Source organism: Anser cygnoides, chromosome 16, assembly GCF_040182565.1.
Source record: "Anser cygnoides isolate HZ-2024a breed goose chromosome 16, Taihu_goose_T2T_genome, whole genome shotgun sequence".
In the NCBI taxonomy this organism is placed as follows: Eukaryota; Metazoa; Chordata; class Aves; order Anseriformes; family Anatidae; genus Anser; species Anser cygnoides.
In genome coordinates, this window is record NC_089888.1 from 3,976,543 (window position 1) to 3,994,920 (window position 18,378).

The 18,378-nt window shown below is 42.3% G+C and overlaps 1 protein-coding gene across 4 annotated transcripts in view; it reads right to left on the reverse strand.

The window, feature by feature from the left end:
• Window positions 1–18,378, reverse strand: part of CDH4 (cadherin 4) — a 525,850-nt gene that overhangs the window by 39,566 nt on the left and 467,906 nt on the right. For all 4 annotated transcript variants that reach the window (XM_013188900.3, XM_066978558.1, XM_013188903.3 and 1 more), the window contains one exon: window positions 5,952–6,089. In XM_013188900.3, the coding sequence (XP_013044354.2) occupies window positions 5,952–6,089 (138 nt within the window). The remainder of the gene's footprint in view (window positions 1–5,951; window positions 6,090–18,378) is intronic.

Genomic DNA, 18,378 nt, shown 5'->3' on the forward strand with positions numbered 1-18,378 from the left:
AATTTCTGCAATATTGGACAGTGTTGCTCTTTCTCTGGTTGATGCATGGCTGTATTTTGTCTTCAGTGTTAACATGAGAACAAATACACATAGAGGAAGGAATGAGATTTTGGCTTGCTTTTGTTTGCTTTTCCAGAATTTTGGTAAGTTTGCAGAGCAGAAGAACTCTTGTTTAAGACACTGAAAATCTCATCTGGACTATTATATACAAATCTGGTCAAAAGAAAGAAATAAGAAATCTGAACAGAGCCTGGTGCACAGCAGGGTTGCTGAGATAACCGCGGGAATGGGAAGCTGTGATGTAAAAAGGGTCTGGAGGAGCTTGGCTTGTTTAGCATCACAAAATGCTGTGCACTAGTGTATCAGGGTGCAGACCGGGGACAAAATGGGAAGGAAACATTGAAACGGGAGAAGGAAGAACTATTTACAGTAAAGGACAATGTTAGTGCACCCACTATGTCCTGAGATCCTGCTTCACTTTCAAATTTCAAAACATTTCCCAGAGTGGGCTCATTAACATTTTCCACAGTGCTCTGAGGAGCCAAAATACCTGCAGAGACAAAGGTCAGAAATTTTTGGCAGTGCACTGCCAATAACAGAAGCCCTTTCAACTTGGGACTCTCTCTCTGTCGTTTTGCTCATGAAGCACCGAGCTCATTGCTGATTGATCCCGTCCTGGGTGAGCCAGGTTACCACCTCCGAGATCAGCCTGATCTGACACTAGTAATTAAATAGCTCAGTTAAAAACCGGCAAGGACTGCTTTTCGTGATGCACTCGCAACAAATGTTTGTTCCTCCACTGATAAGCCAAATCCACTTTGCAAACAGATTAACCTTACCCAGCGACACGGCCCCTTCTGTTAGGAGATGAGCATCTCTCTGAGCATGGAGTTATTCTGTATTGGCTCTTCTGCTTTCACGCCCAGCCTTTGACCAGACTGCCTGCCCAGGCCGCAAGACTCACCACTGCCTGACAGTCTGGTCCTAAACCTTCAGAGCTGTTCCTAATGGGAGATGAGCCCGAGAGGTGGTGTGGCAGTGAAGGCAGTCCTAGAGAGAGGATGCTTTAAAATATGCTCCACTGGGTTCAGCCTCGCAAGAGAAGATTCTCAAAGCAGTGCCAAAGGGCAAATTTTAAAGTAGCTTTAAATAAGACCTCCTAAGGCTCAGGAGCTTAAAGAACTTGAATAGCCCAGTTTCTTTTTTCCCCTTTCTTTTTTTTTTTTTTTTTTTTAAAGGAGAGGTTGATTGCCAGCCAGGTTTTCCCAAGAATCCACAAGCTCAACTAATCATGAGCACTTCAGCCCTGTGAAATAATATTTCCCTTACACGGGCTACTATAAAAACAAGTTCTGCACAGTAGGCAAATTTAAAATAACTTTTAATTAACATTTAAGACACAGAAGTCTGATCATGCAAATTCATCTGCGTCTCCTCTCTGTGCCTGATTGTTCCTGATTGAATACGATAAAAATAGACTTTGTAAGAGTCAAGTGTAGGCATGGATTCCTTTTACTTCTCCTCCCCTCTGATTATGCATTTCCTTAGATAAAGTGGAAACCCTTGGATGGCTATTAATGGTATGATGGGTCAGACTGGAAAGGGCATCCTGCTTGAGAGGAGCTAAAGATTTCATTGACATTAAAGGTGTTCCTTCCACAAGCCAAAACGTGCCTCCCCCTTGCATAAAATCTCACCTGAGTATCCAGCGTTGTTCTGTCTCAGCTGATGTTTAATCTTTGAAACACCAACACTAATTTCACTGTGCCTTCTCTGTATCTGAGGCGAGCATCTGGCCAGAGGCTCAGCCATGGATCTATATTAATGTGGAGAAAACGCAACTCGCCTGCACACAGGAGATAAATATTTGAAGGGAGGCAGAGGAATTTCTACATCGAGAAGTGTCAGAGGACATGACCCTGTTATGAGTAGCAGGGACTCTGGATAGCGGAGGGCATGCTGATATCGGTATCTTTATCGTGTAGCAGTTAGGGAGCAAGTTTCCCAGTGAAACTTGCTACAAGGTCTTTGCAATGCAGACCAGTTAAAATTTTACTATTTTATACCAGCTGATGATCTGGGAGGTGCAAACCCATCAAAAATGCCACAAGAATGAATGAGTGCAGCGAATCACTCCAAAAGGAAAACTTGGTCACGGGAGGTGAAACTTTTGCAAGGCGTTCCACCCAGAGCCTGGGGGTGCAGGCTGGTTGGGCACGCCGAGGAGAATTAATGTCACTGCTCTTTGGCAGAGGGAAGAATCAACTCCCTCCATTTATTTTTGCAAGCAGCAAAGTCACATGAAGAACACAGCACAAAGAGCCGGCTGCTGAAGTCCCTTAGCTAGCCAGAAGAGCATTCCCTGGGTCACTGTCCTGCATTAAATCATTAAAATTGCCCAAAATAGCTGTCTATGATGTTTACAGCACCATAGGATGCTCCACTCTTCTGGCACAGATCTGTTTCCCACTCTGTGGCAGTATCTCACGAGACATTTCCCCCCGTTAGCTGCTCTCTGATGCTTCTCAGCATGGTCAAGTAGCAAGGCAAATTGAGGACGCATTCACCATCACAAAAATCAGAGCTGGAAAGGACTAGGGGAGGTCACCTCATCCTTGCCGTTCCCCAGTGCCTCATGCTTTGATGCTGGTAGGCCAGGTCATGATGGCCACAACTGGTCGTGAGTCCACTTATGGGGACTGACTGGGCTTAGTGTTAGCAGCAGACTTCAACTCAGAATTATTTCCTTTACAGATTGTGACTTTTTTTTTCCATCTTATAACTTCAGAATCCTTTGTGTGAGATGGTGAAGATTCTTCTTCCCCTGGCCTTTCATGTAATGTACTAAAAGATATGAAAAACAGATCAATCCACTTTCATGTAAGCAAACAATCATTTCGGAGTTTTATCTGAGTATCTTTAATTCGTACATTTAAGGACCTTCTGTGTGATTTTATTACTCGTTTTTGACTTCTCCTCCAGCACTATATTGTGATCACTGCCCACTTGGTATTTTGGATGGCTGTTAAACAAAACACCTGGGCAGGCCATCCCCTCTCTTGCATGTGCGATGCTGGCACTCATATGCTTGTGTCTGGCCTTCTACCTGGTCCATGTGTGCAGCCTTCTCAGCCATGCCTGACTACCAACGTGATCTGAATTTCTTGACCATCACAGGGGCCATTTTTTCCCTTTCCTGTTCCGTTGTTAAGTTTTACACAGCAACATTAATTCCTGCTGCTGAACACATGAGCTGTGACACCAGCATGGAGCAGCGTCCTCCCGAGCGACATTCTTATCCAGAAACAATTAAGTCTAAAACCACCCTGGCTGAATGACAGGTAATTTAGGAGCACTATAGGGTTGGCCTTTGTGTGCTTCAGAGCTGAATATAGTTGCTCCAGTTCCTTTCATCTGGCAACTTTCCAAGAGCAAACCATTATTTCAGTTATTCAGCCTATTTTGTTTTTACAACAGCATCTCAGTACAGAAGTATTTTAAATAAAAATATACTGTATCTCTCCAAACAGTCTCCAGTTTTAAAAGACGCCATGGGTTTTCTTATCCTCCGAGAGCTGTAAATTTTCTGGAAAGAGATTTTTGCCTTTTTTTAGAGGTGTTAAAATGCAGATCAGACTATTTGAGGACAGCAAAGAGATTCAGCTTAGGTTTAAAGAGACTGATTAGCCTGATGCTGTTCTCTATGCCAGTCAGGGAAAAACTGTATTACACTTTCATACTCACATGAAATTCATCCTGACTATACCTGGGAGTATATCAAAGATATTTGTTTCCATAGAATCAGAAAACATTATTGTAAGGCATACTTGGTTTTCAAATCTTTATCAAGTCCCCCGTGCTACTGTATAAAGCCCTTTGGCCTTTGCAGAACTCTTTCTTTAGTGATTAAAATTAGAGAAATAATGGTACACATCAACCCTGCTTAGAGGAAGAGTAACATTTTCTGATCCATTTAACACAATCTTATGGGTAACTCTCTTGATGACTTTTATTCCTCCTAGGTCTTACAAACACTGAAACATTAAATACTTAGAATTCACCTGAAAGCAAATTGCCACTATCTTAACCTTCCATCAGATTCAACTTTGGAAAACGTTTTGGAGAGACTTCAAAATACATCCCCTTCAGACATGGATCACTACCTGAAGGGATACTGTCCTGCAGAAGGCACTACCCGAGACTTCGCTTCCTACATTTCATTTGGAGCCAAGGATCGGTCAACCTGGGTCATCCAGAACAACCTGTGCTTAAATGATGTGGCCACTAGATGTCATTCCTTTTTCACTCAAATGAAGGTTAAAGAGATATTAACCTGGCAAAATAAGCCCCCCACCCAACATTAGCAGGCACATGTTGTGGTAGGAAGTCCCATTGCCCGGGAGATGCCAAACTGTGTAAGACCAGCCACTACAAAAGTTTCCAGGGAAAACAATCCCATACTGGCAGGAGAAAGGACCACATGGCTCAAGATCTGCATTGCATTTTTATGGCACTCCACAACCATATGTATCATATGTAAGGAGATATGTAATGACAGCTTCACAATACAAAGCTCTGTGTGTTCACCACGACAGATAGGAAGCACATGTGCTGTTGTAAAACCCAAGCTCTACCCGCTGGAACAGCAACAGACTGGAGGCTGAGGGCCAGACCCGAAAATGTGTAGGGTGCCCATTTCTCTCTCGTTCAGGAGGAATTTAGTGCTGCTCTTTTTCTGAGAATCTAGGCCCTAGTCACTTCATCAGAAATGGCTGGCACTGCTCAGGAACCGAGCACACTATGACCAAGAGCTCAGGTCCTGATGGTGATGGGAGGGAAGGATCCCACAGCTGGCATGGAGCCCATCTGGGTCCACGGTGGCATCAAGTTGGCTTTTGCACAACTTCCTTGAGTTCTGCTGCGCATTCATAGTTTGTATGGGTGTAACTAAGGGGAAACTCTGACACTACGTGAACAAATATTTGCATATCCTGTAAGATGGAATGAAAATTCAGAATAATATAAATAATAAATGCATTCCTTAAAGGATATTCAGTGAAATGAGCACAATGCAGTTTTGACTTCCTGTATTTTTAGCGATCTGGTATCAGTTTTAGATACATCATTTACCACTCCTGGTTGTCCCTGATATGGATATAGACAGTGGTTACACAATGATTTCTCATTTATTAGCATGTAGACCTCTACGCTCCTTTGTGGTTACTATCCATGTTTCGGATGTCTATCTCTATGGATTATGAAGGCTGGAAAGAACCAGACCACATAATTTCTCCTTCTGTCTTTTCGTTTTTATCTTAACCAACTCTAATCATTTGTCATTTGCAATCTCTTTATCTTTTCCACTCTCTCCCAAATAATAAAGACTTGAAGCACGTAAGAATGGGATAGAGATATACTGTACTAATTTCAGTAAGATCTTACACTGATTAAAACCAGATGTACTGAAGTATGTCTGTGCTGGCACACACAAACACATCTGTTAGAGCTATCAATGTAATACAAATTTTACCAAATAACTGTTACCATTTAGAGTATTTACTGCTTCTTTGAAATCGTATCCAAGCTACTAAACCCAAAATACCTCTTACTGCTCAGGATTTCACTCATAAGTAATAATAACTCTGAGATGTCTACAGCCAATTGCTGTGAAACAACTGTATCCTCTTCGGTGCAATCAGACATAGTCTGTTTGCCACATTATTTCAGCTCCTTTAGTACCTCAGTGAAATTGGTTGCCAAATAGTTTTGCTAGTTCACAGATCATTCTTTTTTTCCCCCATTTTTTTTGCCCCTGAAAGTCTTTGTCCCACAGATCTATCAAGTTCCTCCTATCTGCCAAACCAGCAAAGGGAGACGACTGATACATAAATCCATGAATTCCAAACACGCTGTGTGTCCACGCATTGCTGTGCTGATATATTGATACTTACAGTGCTCGTAGTGAATTCGGGTGGGTTGTCATTCACATCTGTCACCGTAATGATTGCAGTTGCCGTGTTTGAGAGACCGTAGTTAAGATTTCCTTCCATATCTGTGGCTTGAACAATGACTATATACTGCTGAACTTTCTGGAGCAAAATAAAAGAAGAGAAACAAAAATACAGCCTGTAAAATGCCTGGGTTTATTTTCCATACACAAGTGCAGTTATTATGAAGTTAGTTGGACTCAAAATGTTAGTAAGAAGACATAAAATTTTCTATCATATTTTTGAATGGATTTTTGCATAGATTGGAGGTTATCACCAATTTTATGGGAAAATAAAGATCTTAAATACAGAAATCATTGGTTGAAACAGACGTTTTTGTTAATTTTTAAGCATTTTCAGCAACATTAGTTTGTGTCTTCTGAAAACCAGTAAATACTTGGCTGATGTGTTTCATGTGTTTGATGTTTCATGTATTTGATGTGCTTTCTTCTGGAAGACATTAAGACTGTATGTTAATGCAATAGGAAAACAAACCTGAAAAAATAAAATAGGAGAGAGCAGCACCTGATCTTGCATGTTTGTACATCTCCCTGAAATGCCTCTTTATTTGTGAATATCACCTGAGAAAAGAGACCAACACCCTCCTCACTGCAACCTCCTTTCAGGTAGTTATAGAGGGCAATGAGATCTCCCCTCAGCCTCCTCTTCTTCAGCCTAAACAGCCCAATTCCCTCATTGCTCCTCATAAATCTTGTTTTCTAGTCCCTTCACCAGCTTAGTTGCTCTTACAGGCAGATATGAAGGCAAAGCTCCCATCCTCCGTGGGCAGCCGGAGAGATGTGCAGAGGACCAGGGAGGGATCCAGCCCAAATCTGTGTGGCTGGGAGGAAAGCTAAACCCCCCTCCTCCCCCAGGACCTTGCTCGTGGTAAGCCCTGCAGTTTGTGGGCTCGCAGAGCAGATAAGTTTTGAGGGGACAAGCAGGAGAAGCTGCAGGGTTTGCTTTGGATGCCTAAGGTGTAATTACAGCTGCGAGCTGGGACATGGGGATCAAGTGGCTCTGGTGGAGCAGTGGAGAGCCCAAAGGTGTGAAGATGAGATGGAAGCACAATGTTATGCAGGAAAAGCTTTTTGCAAAGCCAAGTGGAGGGACTTTGATGGGAGGAGAGACCTGCCCGGAGCAGCCGCATGCTGGGCTGCTTCCTGCTGTTGGAGTCCGGTTCAGCTACTTGAGTGCTGCCCTTTCCTTCGCTGATGTTACAGGCTCATGTAAAATGTCAGACGTCCTTTGAAATTCCAAAGGGTGAGAATTAGGTCAGTTAGGTCTGTTTACTCCCATACAAACGCTCTTGAACTGCTGTAACTGCTTTAATTCTTGAATTCTTCTGAGTTGCTAGAATAACAGAGATCTGAATTTTAGCTTTATCTTGATTTCAGCTCATTTAGTTGACAGATATTAATCTGCTAAATTGACAAGACATCGCACATAAGGATCCATCAGCACCTTGCAACTGGAATATATTATGGAAATGTACTTTCATTATTTCTTGCTACCTTGTATAATAAAACATGAGGGAGAAACTATTGTTAGCCCTTGTTTTTCCTCCTGAAAAAAAGTTGCCATTCATTGCTCCATTTGTAAAGCACTGAGTAATCGTAAGGCTGAAATGTCCTTATTAATGAATGTAATTTCTATTTCATATTTTGCCCTGCCTTCCTTCCCTCTTACAGACAATTTAGGAGACTGACAGAAGTATTCCCAAACCGGCCAAATGCTTGCGAGCCAAATTAGGTTTAAATCATAGAAAGGGGAAAGATAGTTAAAAAATAGTGGCAATCAGATTCCACAGAAATTAGAAAACCAGGTCGGAGGCCCACATTAGAGACCGCAATTCAATAGTACATTTAAATGGCAAAGCCACCTCTAATGTTCCTGGCTGCAGTGAGACAGAGCTGTGTAACGCAGCGTTTCCTATCTGATGGCATAGCTGTCGCCCAGCATTTTAAAAGCTCCAATGCTTCCGCAGCCTCCGCAGGAAAAAAAAAACACACCTTCCTTCTTCCCATCAAAGAGGGCAAGGAAACAGCCTCCAGCAGTGGGGGCTCTTCGTTTTTAACCTTGTGGTTTTCAGTTTTCCCCTGTCTTCAGACCAAGGTTGCACGGCCAGGTCCAGCAGCAGAGCGGGGCTGTGGGAGCCAAGGCAGCTCGGCTTCTGTGCCAAAAGCGGTCCTGAAACCCTGCCACTGCCTTGCAAACTTTCTTCTGATCTCCGAGAATGAACTGCAGACCTTGGGTAAGGTCGCATGTGGTCTGCACAGAACCGACTCATATTGGGACCTGGGCTACAAGCCTCCCACTGCCTTCAGCTCTTTTCTAGTTGGCTTCATTTGGCCCTTAACCAAAGCTTCCACTGGAAGAAAAATATGAATCCTCCCATACACGAGGGGGAAAGGGACTAGAAAGTCTCATTTAAGAGTTCTGTTAGCCTCACCATTATGCTCCAAGTACAGATATTAAATTATACGGACTCTGATGACATGCTTGCATGTCTGTGTACTCAGAGACTGTCTTATTAATCTCAGATTTACAATCAGTTTTTTTTTTTTATTTAACAAAATGCAGCTCACCGAGCATCATAGCACAGTGTTCATAAAAAATCCAGAACAAATTCAGAACACTACATTAAAGAAATTTTAAAAAGAGTTTGTATCTATCAGATAATACAAACCCAAAAATGAAAATGCCCAGAATTTAGTAAGGTACTAGCCACAAAGAGCTGGTTCATGTGGATGGGAAGAAGGAAGGAAAACACAGGACTGCTGCACATGTGAAAGAAAGCACAGAGAGTCCAAGCCTGGTGAGAAAATGTGAGGAATTATAGCAGATCGCAAATGCATGGAGTGATCAGGCAGGATTGTTATGGGAACAGAAATGTTTAAGACAGGCACTGCATCTCAGGGTTGGAGGCAGCTGCAGCAATCAGGGACCCAACCAGAGCTAAAATCCTGGTGCAAACTTCACCAAAGGTGCTCTGATTTTCCTCAGCTGAAGACACAACTATCCTATTTAGAGCAGAAGTCTGGTCTGACAGAGAGAAAGATCTTGGCTGGCATGTAAAGTTGTGTCAACCAGGAAAACATGTAAATGAAAGTAGACTGGGATTTGTCAGACCTTTAGGCACTCGGTTGCCATCCACATCCACTTTCATCTGAAAGCCTCCAGTGTGGGCATATAAAGGTGGCACACTCAAGTACCTAGTTTAAATTTATAACTAATTCAATCTTCAGTGAGATTGGCCCCAGCAGACAAGAAATTACTGATTTTTTGTTTTTCTGTAGCTAACCTTTTTGCTTTTGTGCATTAAGCTGATTTTATTGAACTATTCAATCAATTTCAATTTCAACATGTCTTTCCAATTTGTCACCGCATCTCCAGGGGCATCTTAGTTTGTTGTCCTACTATTATTATTATTGTTACCACTATTAAAAAAAATAGACAGCCCCGTGCCCCCAAGCATACGAGACATTTTCTTGATGGGGTTTTGATCATACAGAATAATTCTGATATCCTCTTTCTTTGCAGAAGTGACATTTTAAGTAGCACAGGGCAGAAACTACAGCATGGATGTAGCACTGAATAGTCTTAACCCAGAAAAGTGAAATAGTTCCTCTATGTTTGCTCTGATGGTGATGCTGTGGAACAGAAGAAATAAGCTTCTGCCCTGACAGGGGCAGACTGAAAACCCAGCCCCAGTGAAGTCACTGGGAGGCCCAGCGGCTGGTGTTTTTAATAAATCTAGCAAATCTTCATGCTAGATGGAGGTGAATGTGCTACTTCTACTTCAGTCATGGAAAAAAAAAAAAGCTGATCTTGATAAGTGCTGAGCTTTTAGTCTGACCTAAAAACTAAGAAGGGCTTTTGAAGGAAAAAAATTACAAAGAAAAGAATAATTTAAGCAGTTGTGGCAGATCTAATCTGTCCGCTCTTCTGTCAATCATCTAATACAGAGCCACAAAGACATACATCAGCTAAATTCCAGAGAATGGGAATTAGCTGAAGAACTAGTTTAAGCTGGTTAATGGGAAGTTGTTTCAGGGCTTGGTAAAAAAGTTAGGAGCAACTCGTGCAGGAAGAGGTAACAGCTTGGAAGAAGGGTAACCAGAGATAACAGAAACAAGATGGGATTTCTCAGTAGAAAACAGAACATAATGCAGCAAGGGACCGACAACAAGACTTTTGTGGCAGCTGGTTTAGTGGACGTGAGCAGGGAGGACTGGCACCGCATCCCACCAACTCCCTGCTGTGCAGCAGGAGACAAACAGCATTGTCGAACGCACCGTGTACAGTATTAGCCTTGCAGATGCAACGATAGTATTTCTTTGTGCCAAGCACTGAGGGCTCATCTGGATGCTGAGCACAATCCAGGTCACTTGTATTCACCGCTGAGCAACCCGGATCCGACCAGGTGCCGGGAGTGAAGAGCCCATCACCGGAGAAGAGCCTAGAAGAGCTTGGCTTGTTTAGTCTAGCAAAATGAAGGCTGATAGCAGATATGATTGCTGTCTATAAATACATCAGGAGGATAAACACTAGGAAGGCAAAAGAGCAATTTAAACTAAAGGACAATGTTGACACAAGAACGAATGGGTATAAGCTGGCCCTGAATAAATTTAGGCTGGAAATTAGTAGGTCCTTCACCACTAAAGCTGTGAGATGCTGGAGGAACTATCTAACACAAGGTCTGGGGAGAAAAATGTTCAAAAGAGTATATTAAATTAGGGGTAAAGCCTTTTTGGTCTAGGTAGAAATTACGACAAATTGAGCTAAAGCAGAAATCAGCTCCCTCGGTATTCTCTAGGTTCAAACAACTTTTGAAGACAAAAAGAGAAAAGCCCTTTCAGTCCAGATACCACAATCTGTTTGGGTGAAAATGGTTTAAGACTTAACACCGATCAATAACATCAAACCAGCATGTTACACAGGCACGAACAAAGGAATAGGTGCCCCCCTAAAACTGCAATTATTGCAAGCAGCTCTGCCCATCGTGGTGCAGGCTGGCACCGCAGACAATGCCTCACTTCCCCCGCCTTGCTATCAGAGGTTAGAAACCAAAGTAAATCACACTCAGAGAGACAGTCTAAAAGAGCAAAGTAGTTTCTAAATGAAATTGTAGTAATGAAATGCTATCTGTGATATCCCAATTTCCAAGTCTGCATGCACAATATTTTTTGGAATATGGCTGTTCCTGGTTTACACATGCAATTATTATATATCATACACGTGCTGGGTAACTGTGGAAGCCAAAGTCCAGAAATGCGGTAATTATGTGATTAAATTAATCTGCATTATGGACAAAGGGTTTGCAAAATTAGGACCTACATTTTCAAAGCTCTGTACAAATATTGTCCAATTAATTACCACTTCCTGAGAAATGTATGACTAACTAAATTTAGCATCCTGTCTGTTAAAGCAAATAAGGTTACCAGGATGTTGCTGTGGGATTTATTGAGTTGAAAGCTATTGGTGAAGGAGAAAGAAAATCTGAAGCTGGTAAAAAAAAAAAAGGTCGTATTTCTTCTCTTGGCTATCCTTACATCTTCTTCTTTACATTTATGTTTTTTTTTTTTTTTTTTTTTCATGTCCCCTAACTTGTACATTGCCAATGAGAAGGGTATGGGATATTCCTCTGGCTTGTTTTCTAAGTCATTTTCTTCACATGCTAGCGAAATTTTGATGTTTGCTTTTTTGGTATAAGACAGTTGCCCATGAACACATTAGTACTAAACAGTGTAACATGGCAGAGAGAGCCAATTTGAAAACAAACAAACACCCCAACAGTCACTTCACTCTAGCAGGAATGCTTTATCCAAAAAGATCTAATTAGCCATTGTTTAAAGAAAGCTCACAGGCAGACCTTTTCAAGTATCCGTAATGCTCCCTACTTAGCCGTGGCTAAATATGAACACAGATTCCCGGAAGAAACCCCTATGCTGGGAGCTCGCTGCAGAAGGCAGCTTTCACAGAACAACCAGAACGCCTGACACCCCCGGCAGCCCCCTCAGGGACTGGTGGGCAGCGAGCTTCGCCTTCATGCCCGAGCCGAGCCGAGCCTTTGATAGAGCTTGACCTTTCCCTTCCGTACATGCGGTGCAGCATCGTGTCATGTAGGCAGCACCCTCAGCAGACTTCAAACCCCGGGCCCATGAATCTTAATGCACACGCTGCTGCTGCCTGAGCTAAAAGGATGCAGTTTGCTCCATCCCGATGTCTCTATACAGGTCTGGCTGCTATCAGAGGCATTTCACGTTCCCGCTAGGACTGTAACAAGGGAGAGGATCCCATCTTTAAAATGAACCAGGGCCCTCGCTGCTGCACAACCACGAGCAGGGAAGCAAACAGACAAGTTTATTTTCTCCATTTGGCTGGGGTTGTGTTTGCTTTTCTTCCCAGCATGGCACAGCATTCCCTGGCCATGAGCATCTGGGCATGTTTGATTTTACAAGCTATCTGCGACTGCAGAGGTCTCGGGCAGGAGTGGTGCCGTGGTCTAACTCCAGTGATGCTGATGTCTCCTCTCCTGGAAATGGTGGCGTGTTAATTAAGCTAGTTTTCCGCCGTAAAAAAAAGGTGTTGATGAGAAACATCCTGGCTTCTGACAAGCAGGTCAGAGCCCTGAATTCCTGCTCCCATCAGACTGACCTGCCTGCCATCCTCATATTGATAAATGCCTCCAGCTCCTTCCCTCCTGCAACCTGGGCTGCTCAAAGCAGGCGAGAAGCAGCCTTGCAGCTGGAGTGCTGCAGAGTGGCGTTGCTTTTCCCACCTCGTTTCTACACCCCTGCAAAAGCTCAGGGCCAGCCTCCACCACCTGCGGCTCTCCGAACTGGGCTTTGCAGTGCCTTGGACGGCTCCCATGCCATCCAAACCACAGCTCACAGCCATCATCCAGCCCAGTGGCACAGTGCAGAGACTGGGAGCATGGAAACGCTAGTGCACCTTGGGCCAACTTCAGCAGATTTTCTCTTCTCTTCTCAAAGGGTGAAGCCCTGTGCCATGGCTCATCCCCTTCGCACTGTGCTGCTGCCCCGTAAGACTTATTTAACTGGGACTGAAAGAGGAGGCAGGCAGTGGAGGCCTTCTCCCACTAACTTTGCACCCGGTGGGGGATTTCTGCCTGCAGAACGGAGTTGCCTTGACTCAAAAAGAAGGGCAGAAGGACAATATTTATTCAGGAGTCATCCTGATGAACAATTCCAGTGTTTGCTCTGACTCACTGGCTGAAACAAAGATGGCTTTCACCCACGAAACCATGCTGGGAGAACTGTCCCACAAATCTTTATAAATCAGTCTAACACATGCCAATTTTTTTCTGAGACAAATAAAGGTCCAGAGGCCACAAGCTAACCTCCAGATTTTCATTTGGCACTGCACATATATTGACAATCGACCTTTAATAAGCAGCTTTCATCTAGCAGTGTGATTAACAACCGTGAGTTAAGTTTTTTTTTTTAACATTTTTCCTCGCAGCACCTGGGCCCTGTAACCTCGGGGATCTCACACCTTACTGATCTCTTAAGCTACTGCACTTTAAGACAATATTTTAATATGTTGCAATTTGCAGATTTTTTTAACCTGTTCACAACCAGCAGGTACACAATCAAATCTTTCAGCTTTGACCAGGGTGGGTGTTGAATTTGAAGTGCAAATGTTCCCTGTTCCAGCTCAGCCGCTATTTTCTGCGTGGTGGCTTCTGAAAGCAAAACAACGCCTGCTGGTGTGTGTAACAGCCAGTGAGAGCTACCTTAGCTTTCATATGAAAGCACAAGGAAGTGTTTTAAAAGTCACCTGAAAGAAAGTGAGTATGATCACAAAGAGGTTATAAAATCACAGAGAGCTGGAAAGCCCTTTGGGAGCCTACTCTGTTTGGCCTCTTAGTAGTGTCAGACCAAGCAGTTCGGCTTCTGTTGCCTCTGGCTGCTTTTTTTTTTGTGTTACTCAGGCAGTGGAAGTGGTGAGTGTAACCTTCCCTAAGCACACCTCAGGTACAGAGGAGACCCTGACAGCCACACAAGAAGCCTTCCAGCACCCTGGCTGTGTCCACAGCCCCCAGGACAGAAGGTACATGAGCCAAACTGAATCGCTCACCTACCTAATTTTATTGCGAGAGTCATGATTTTGCTGAAGAGCCAGCTTCAGGAGTGGTGTTATTGAGTGAGAATCTCATCTCTGAAAGCGATCTGCTAGTTGTCAGGGATACAAAGGAAAGCCTAGAAATATCAACTCCAAACACTCAAAAGCCCCGAAACAAAAACAAGTAAAAAAAAAAAAAAAAAGCAATAGCAGACATATCAAAATAACTGAAAATGGTAACACAGACTGGTTGTCCTGGTGGACCATTTTCTTAATGCTTTGTGCTAGCAATACTGTGCATAATAAGGACTGTATTAAACAAACAGAGATGAGTGTGATCCATCTGATTTTTTTTTTTTATTTAATTATTTTTATTCCTTGGGGATCAGGCACTGAGCCTGGGCTACCGAGGTTTTGAAAAAACTCTCAGGTTGAAACCTCATTGTGTTGGAACACATGGGGAATATCAATGCAGAGATTTCTGTGCGAGGAGAGGGACCTACTGGAAAATGCACCCACCAAAACAGTCAACTGACCCAAATGCATCTTGCAGAGGGTTCCCCACACTCTCACCCCGGCTGGCCCCCTCTTAAGGCAGTGGCACGTTTTCAAATATACTATATACAAGGTTAATACCAAAGTAGGGGCTGTTTAACCTGGTACTTATTCTAGATTTTGAGTTGCAAAGGGTGGGGATTGGAGGTATAAATTTTTTATCTGATATGTCAGCATAGGAGAACATCAGAACTCGAATGCAGCTGTTTGAAAAACTTCAGCCCACGCAATATTTTTGGATCTGAAATACTGCTTTAAAATCAATCTCATTCTTTGAAGTTCACTCAAAATCTAAATGGTACCTCTATTTTGAAGATTGTGACAGCATTTTCCGGTTTTGGGAGGTTTTATAACACGGACACAATATTTGTTGAGAATTTTTTGTTTTTCCACTCAGCCTTGGCAAATGAGACACCAAGCCTGAAGCAAATAGAAAATAGGGACTGGGCTTTTTTCAGAAGATAAGTATGAAAACAACAATAACTTCAAGCAGTAGCCACTGTTCTGCAGCATTTTTTTTTTACCTAGTCTTGAAATGTTTTATTTACTGATGCTGCTACTGATGGACCTAATAGGTTTCCATGCCTCCAGCAGTCCTACGAAGGCATCTGGGTTGAGCCTATTAAAGATGTTCAGGCACTACAGACTTACCTCAAAGTTATTATCAGAATTGCTAACAAAATTGTTATCAGAAAACCCACTGTAAGAATATCTGTAGTCCTTGGACAGTAGTCTTATTTAGGAAGACTGTCAGTAAATGGGCTTCTTATATGGTTCATATTTAATGCATAAATTGCATAAATTAGAATCACAGGATCATTAGAAATAGGTTACATCTCACTCTTTGGTGATCAAAACTACAGATCAGACTCAAGTCCACAAGGAATTAGGAGAGGAATAAGGAAAATAAAATATACTTCTGATTGTCACCTCTGATAGTCATGTGAGGGGGTGACAGTGAGCTGGTATGAGCTACAAGTAAATTTCATTTAAAAAAAGAGATATGACGAATATCTATGATAATGTATTTTGATTATGACTACAGCCAATGAGTTGGTGCCAAAAAAGAGTAGGACTGTGATTAAGGCTACAGGCTGCAGCTTGGATTTCTTTTGCATTTTCCCAAACACTCCCCAAGTGACCTTTAGTAGGTCATTTAATTTTTCTGTGCCTCAAAGAAATTGAAAATAACACTTCAAAATGAAATGAAAACACTTTCTTATCTTGCAGTGATATCGTGAGAATAAAATCCATTAGTTTGCTGAAGCACTCAGACACTCCGATGAGGAGAGCTGCAGAAGGACCCATCACCAGCACCCTTCTGCTGGAGGTAACCGCGCTGGGCATCGCTGCAGGAGCTGGTATTCTTTTGTATCTCCGCATCGACAGGAAGCAACTCAGACCTAGCAGACACTGCTTTCAATTCACATCAATATTTTGCAGGCTTTATGCCCCAGAGATGCCAGGTCATCTTGCAAAGCACTTAAAAGGAGACCTGAGGAATAAGCCTTCTATCTTTTGGCTGAGGCAATTTTTGTAAAACCATGAAATTACGTCCAGCTTTTCTTGGACAGGAAGAGACAAGCAATAGTTCAATGTCTAGGTGGTCACACAGCAACTGTCGCTGCTGAGAGGTGCCCTTTGGAAAATCTGCCAGCAGTAAATTGATGCTGCTTCCAGTTTGTGTCTGCCACTTTTTGACAAAAGGAGTGAGTGTTGAGAGAGAAGGAAAAAAACAAAAACCCCAGGCAGACCACAGAAAAGGGAAAGTAAACAACAAACCAAGAAACATTTTTGAAAAAATAACCTTCTTTGGACTTGTGCAAAACCACATTCTTCCTCTAGTGTGTATCTTCTTGGTGCTTACCCAAAGGCCAGGCTTTAGGAAAAAAAAATCCTAGTTATGTCCACTGCACTTTTATAATCTGCAAAACCTTTTCTGTCAAATGCTGCCAGAGCAATTTAATAAACAGGGAGAATGCCTTAATGTATTCTGAAACCTGAAAACCACCCATCATTAGCCCCACATGCTGTTTTCTTACTTTCTCTGCTTTAAGCCATTTAGCTGTTACAGCTCTTTTTCTTGTAAGCGTCACTTCTGTTTTTATCAGCCTGATTTGTTTTCTGGTATATCTGGCTTGATTAAAAAGAGGAAAAAAACCTTTTACAATCCAGGTAAAACTGCCTTCTTCTTTAAGCTGTGTTGGGCTGGAAGCTTGAAACAGATCAGCAAGAAGATCAGTATAGGTCAATAAATATTCATAATATTGCTCATAATTTATACTTGGACTCATTTTTGCAGATAGGCTCGAAATTCTGCGCTCATGGCACTTCTGCTATAGTCAGAGCTTTTTATTCTTAGCAGCATGAGGTTTTGTAAATCCTATCAATGCAGCAATTAAAAAAATAAAATCAATGTAATATATATTCGATGTAATATATTCAAGCCATTTCTCTACTCCTATGTGTTTACACATGGTATGTACACCATAACAAGGATCCTGGATTTTAAAATTTATGACAGTCAGGAGAGGAACACAAGTCTTGGGAATCTGTATGGTGTAGACTCTGTATGGTATGGATAAAATAAATGAATTTGGTGTTATTCATTATTCACTGTTGAGAATTATTCCCTCACTTTTAAGAAAATAGCTTGGCTAAGTTCTTGCTAGCTGCATATCATATATGCCTTCACCCTTATGAACTGAAAGGAACATCCAAATAATGGAGGAACATGTTATAGTTGGAAAAGCAGCTGATTTAATTAAATTTGGCAGAATGAAAGGTTAGTGGAAAACAATCAAATAACTGAGAAGAGATTAATGTGAGATGCTCCCTATTGTATTTCCCTTAAGAGCTGCTTTACACAGTATGGGTAGGGTCATGTTGTGTCGATTTGCTGAGAGAGAATTTGATTGACAGAATTACTGAAAAAGAAACTCGGTTGGGTTGTGAAGCTGGAAATACTAATGGGGGCTTCTGTCAAAAAGAGCTCTGGCTGCAAATGGGCTCGCTTCCCTGGCTTTTAAGAGGGCTATGCTCTTCCAGGTACTGTAGACAAATACTCCAGATTTGATCAACTGAGCTAGTTAAGTTAGTGGAGACACAACTGGAAGACCCCTGTTTAAAGGCCACCACAAAAATTACACCTTGGAGGAATACAGATCACTATGTTCTGTCTACGGGACTGGTGCTGGGGACTGAGTGCCACAGCACTTAACCCAAAAAGTCCTACCTGCCTCCACCATTTCTCTCCTCCACAAACTTTGATCCCCAAACCCATGAAAATATGTCAACCTTTTAGTTAAAGCAGCAACTGTTGGGTTGCTTTGTATGGCACTGATCCAGTCCCTGCTCCGACTGCAGCATGGATGATCCTTGAGCTAACCTGCAAGCCCTGCTGGGTGTGGAAAAGACAAATTTTATGTGAAAACAGGTGCAAAGGAGAAGATCCTCAATGCTGTGGGAAAAGTAGCCAGAAGCTTATCCTGCAAGCGGAAGAATTTTCAGCTGGCTGGAAGTTGTGACCCATGCCATGAAATGACGATGTTTGAACATGAACAAGATTTGATCTTGTTCACTTTGTATATATTAATCACATCAAAGATGTAACGTGCAAGAAATGAAAATGTGCAGTTGATTCAACACTTGATGGTTGTACTCTGTCTCGGTGTAGAAGAAGGGATACAATTCCGACTGAATCTGATAGAAAAAAATAAGCAAGAAGAAAGCAAAATACAGTAAT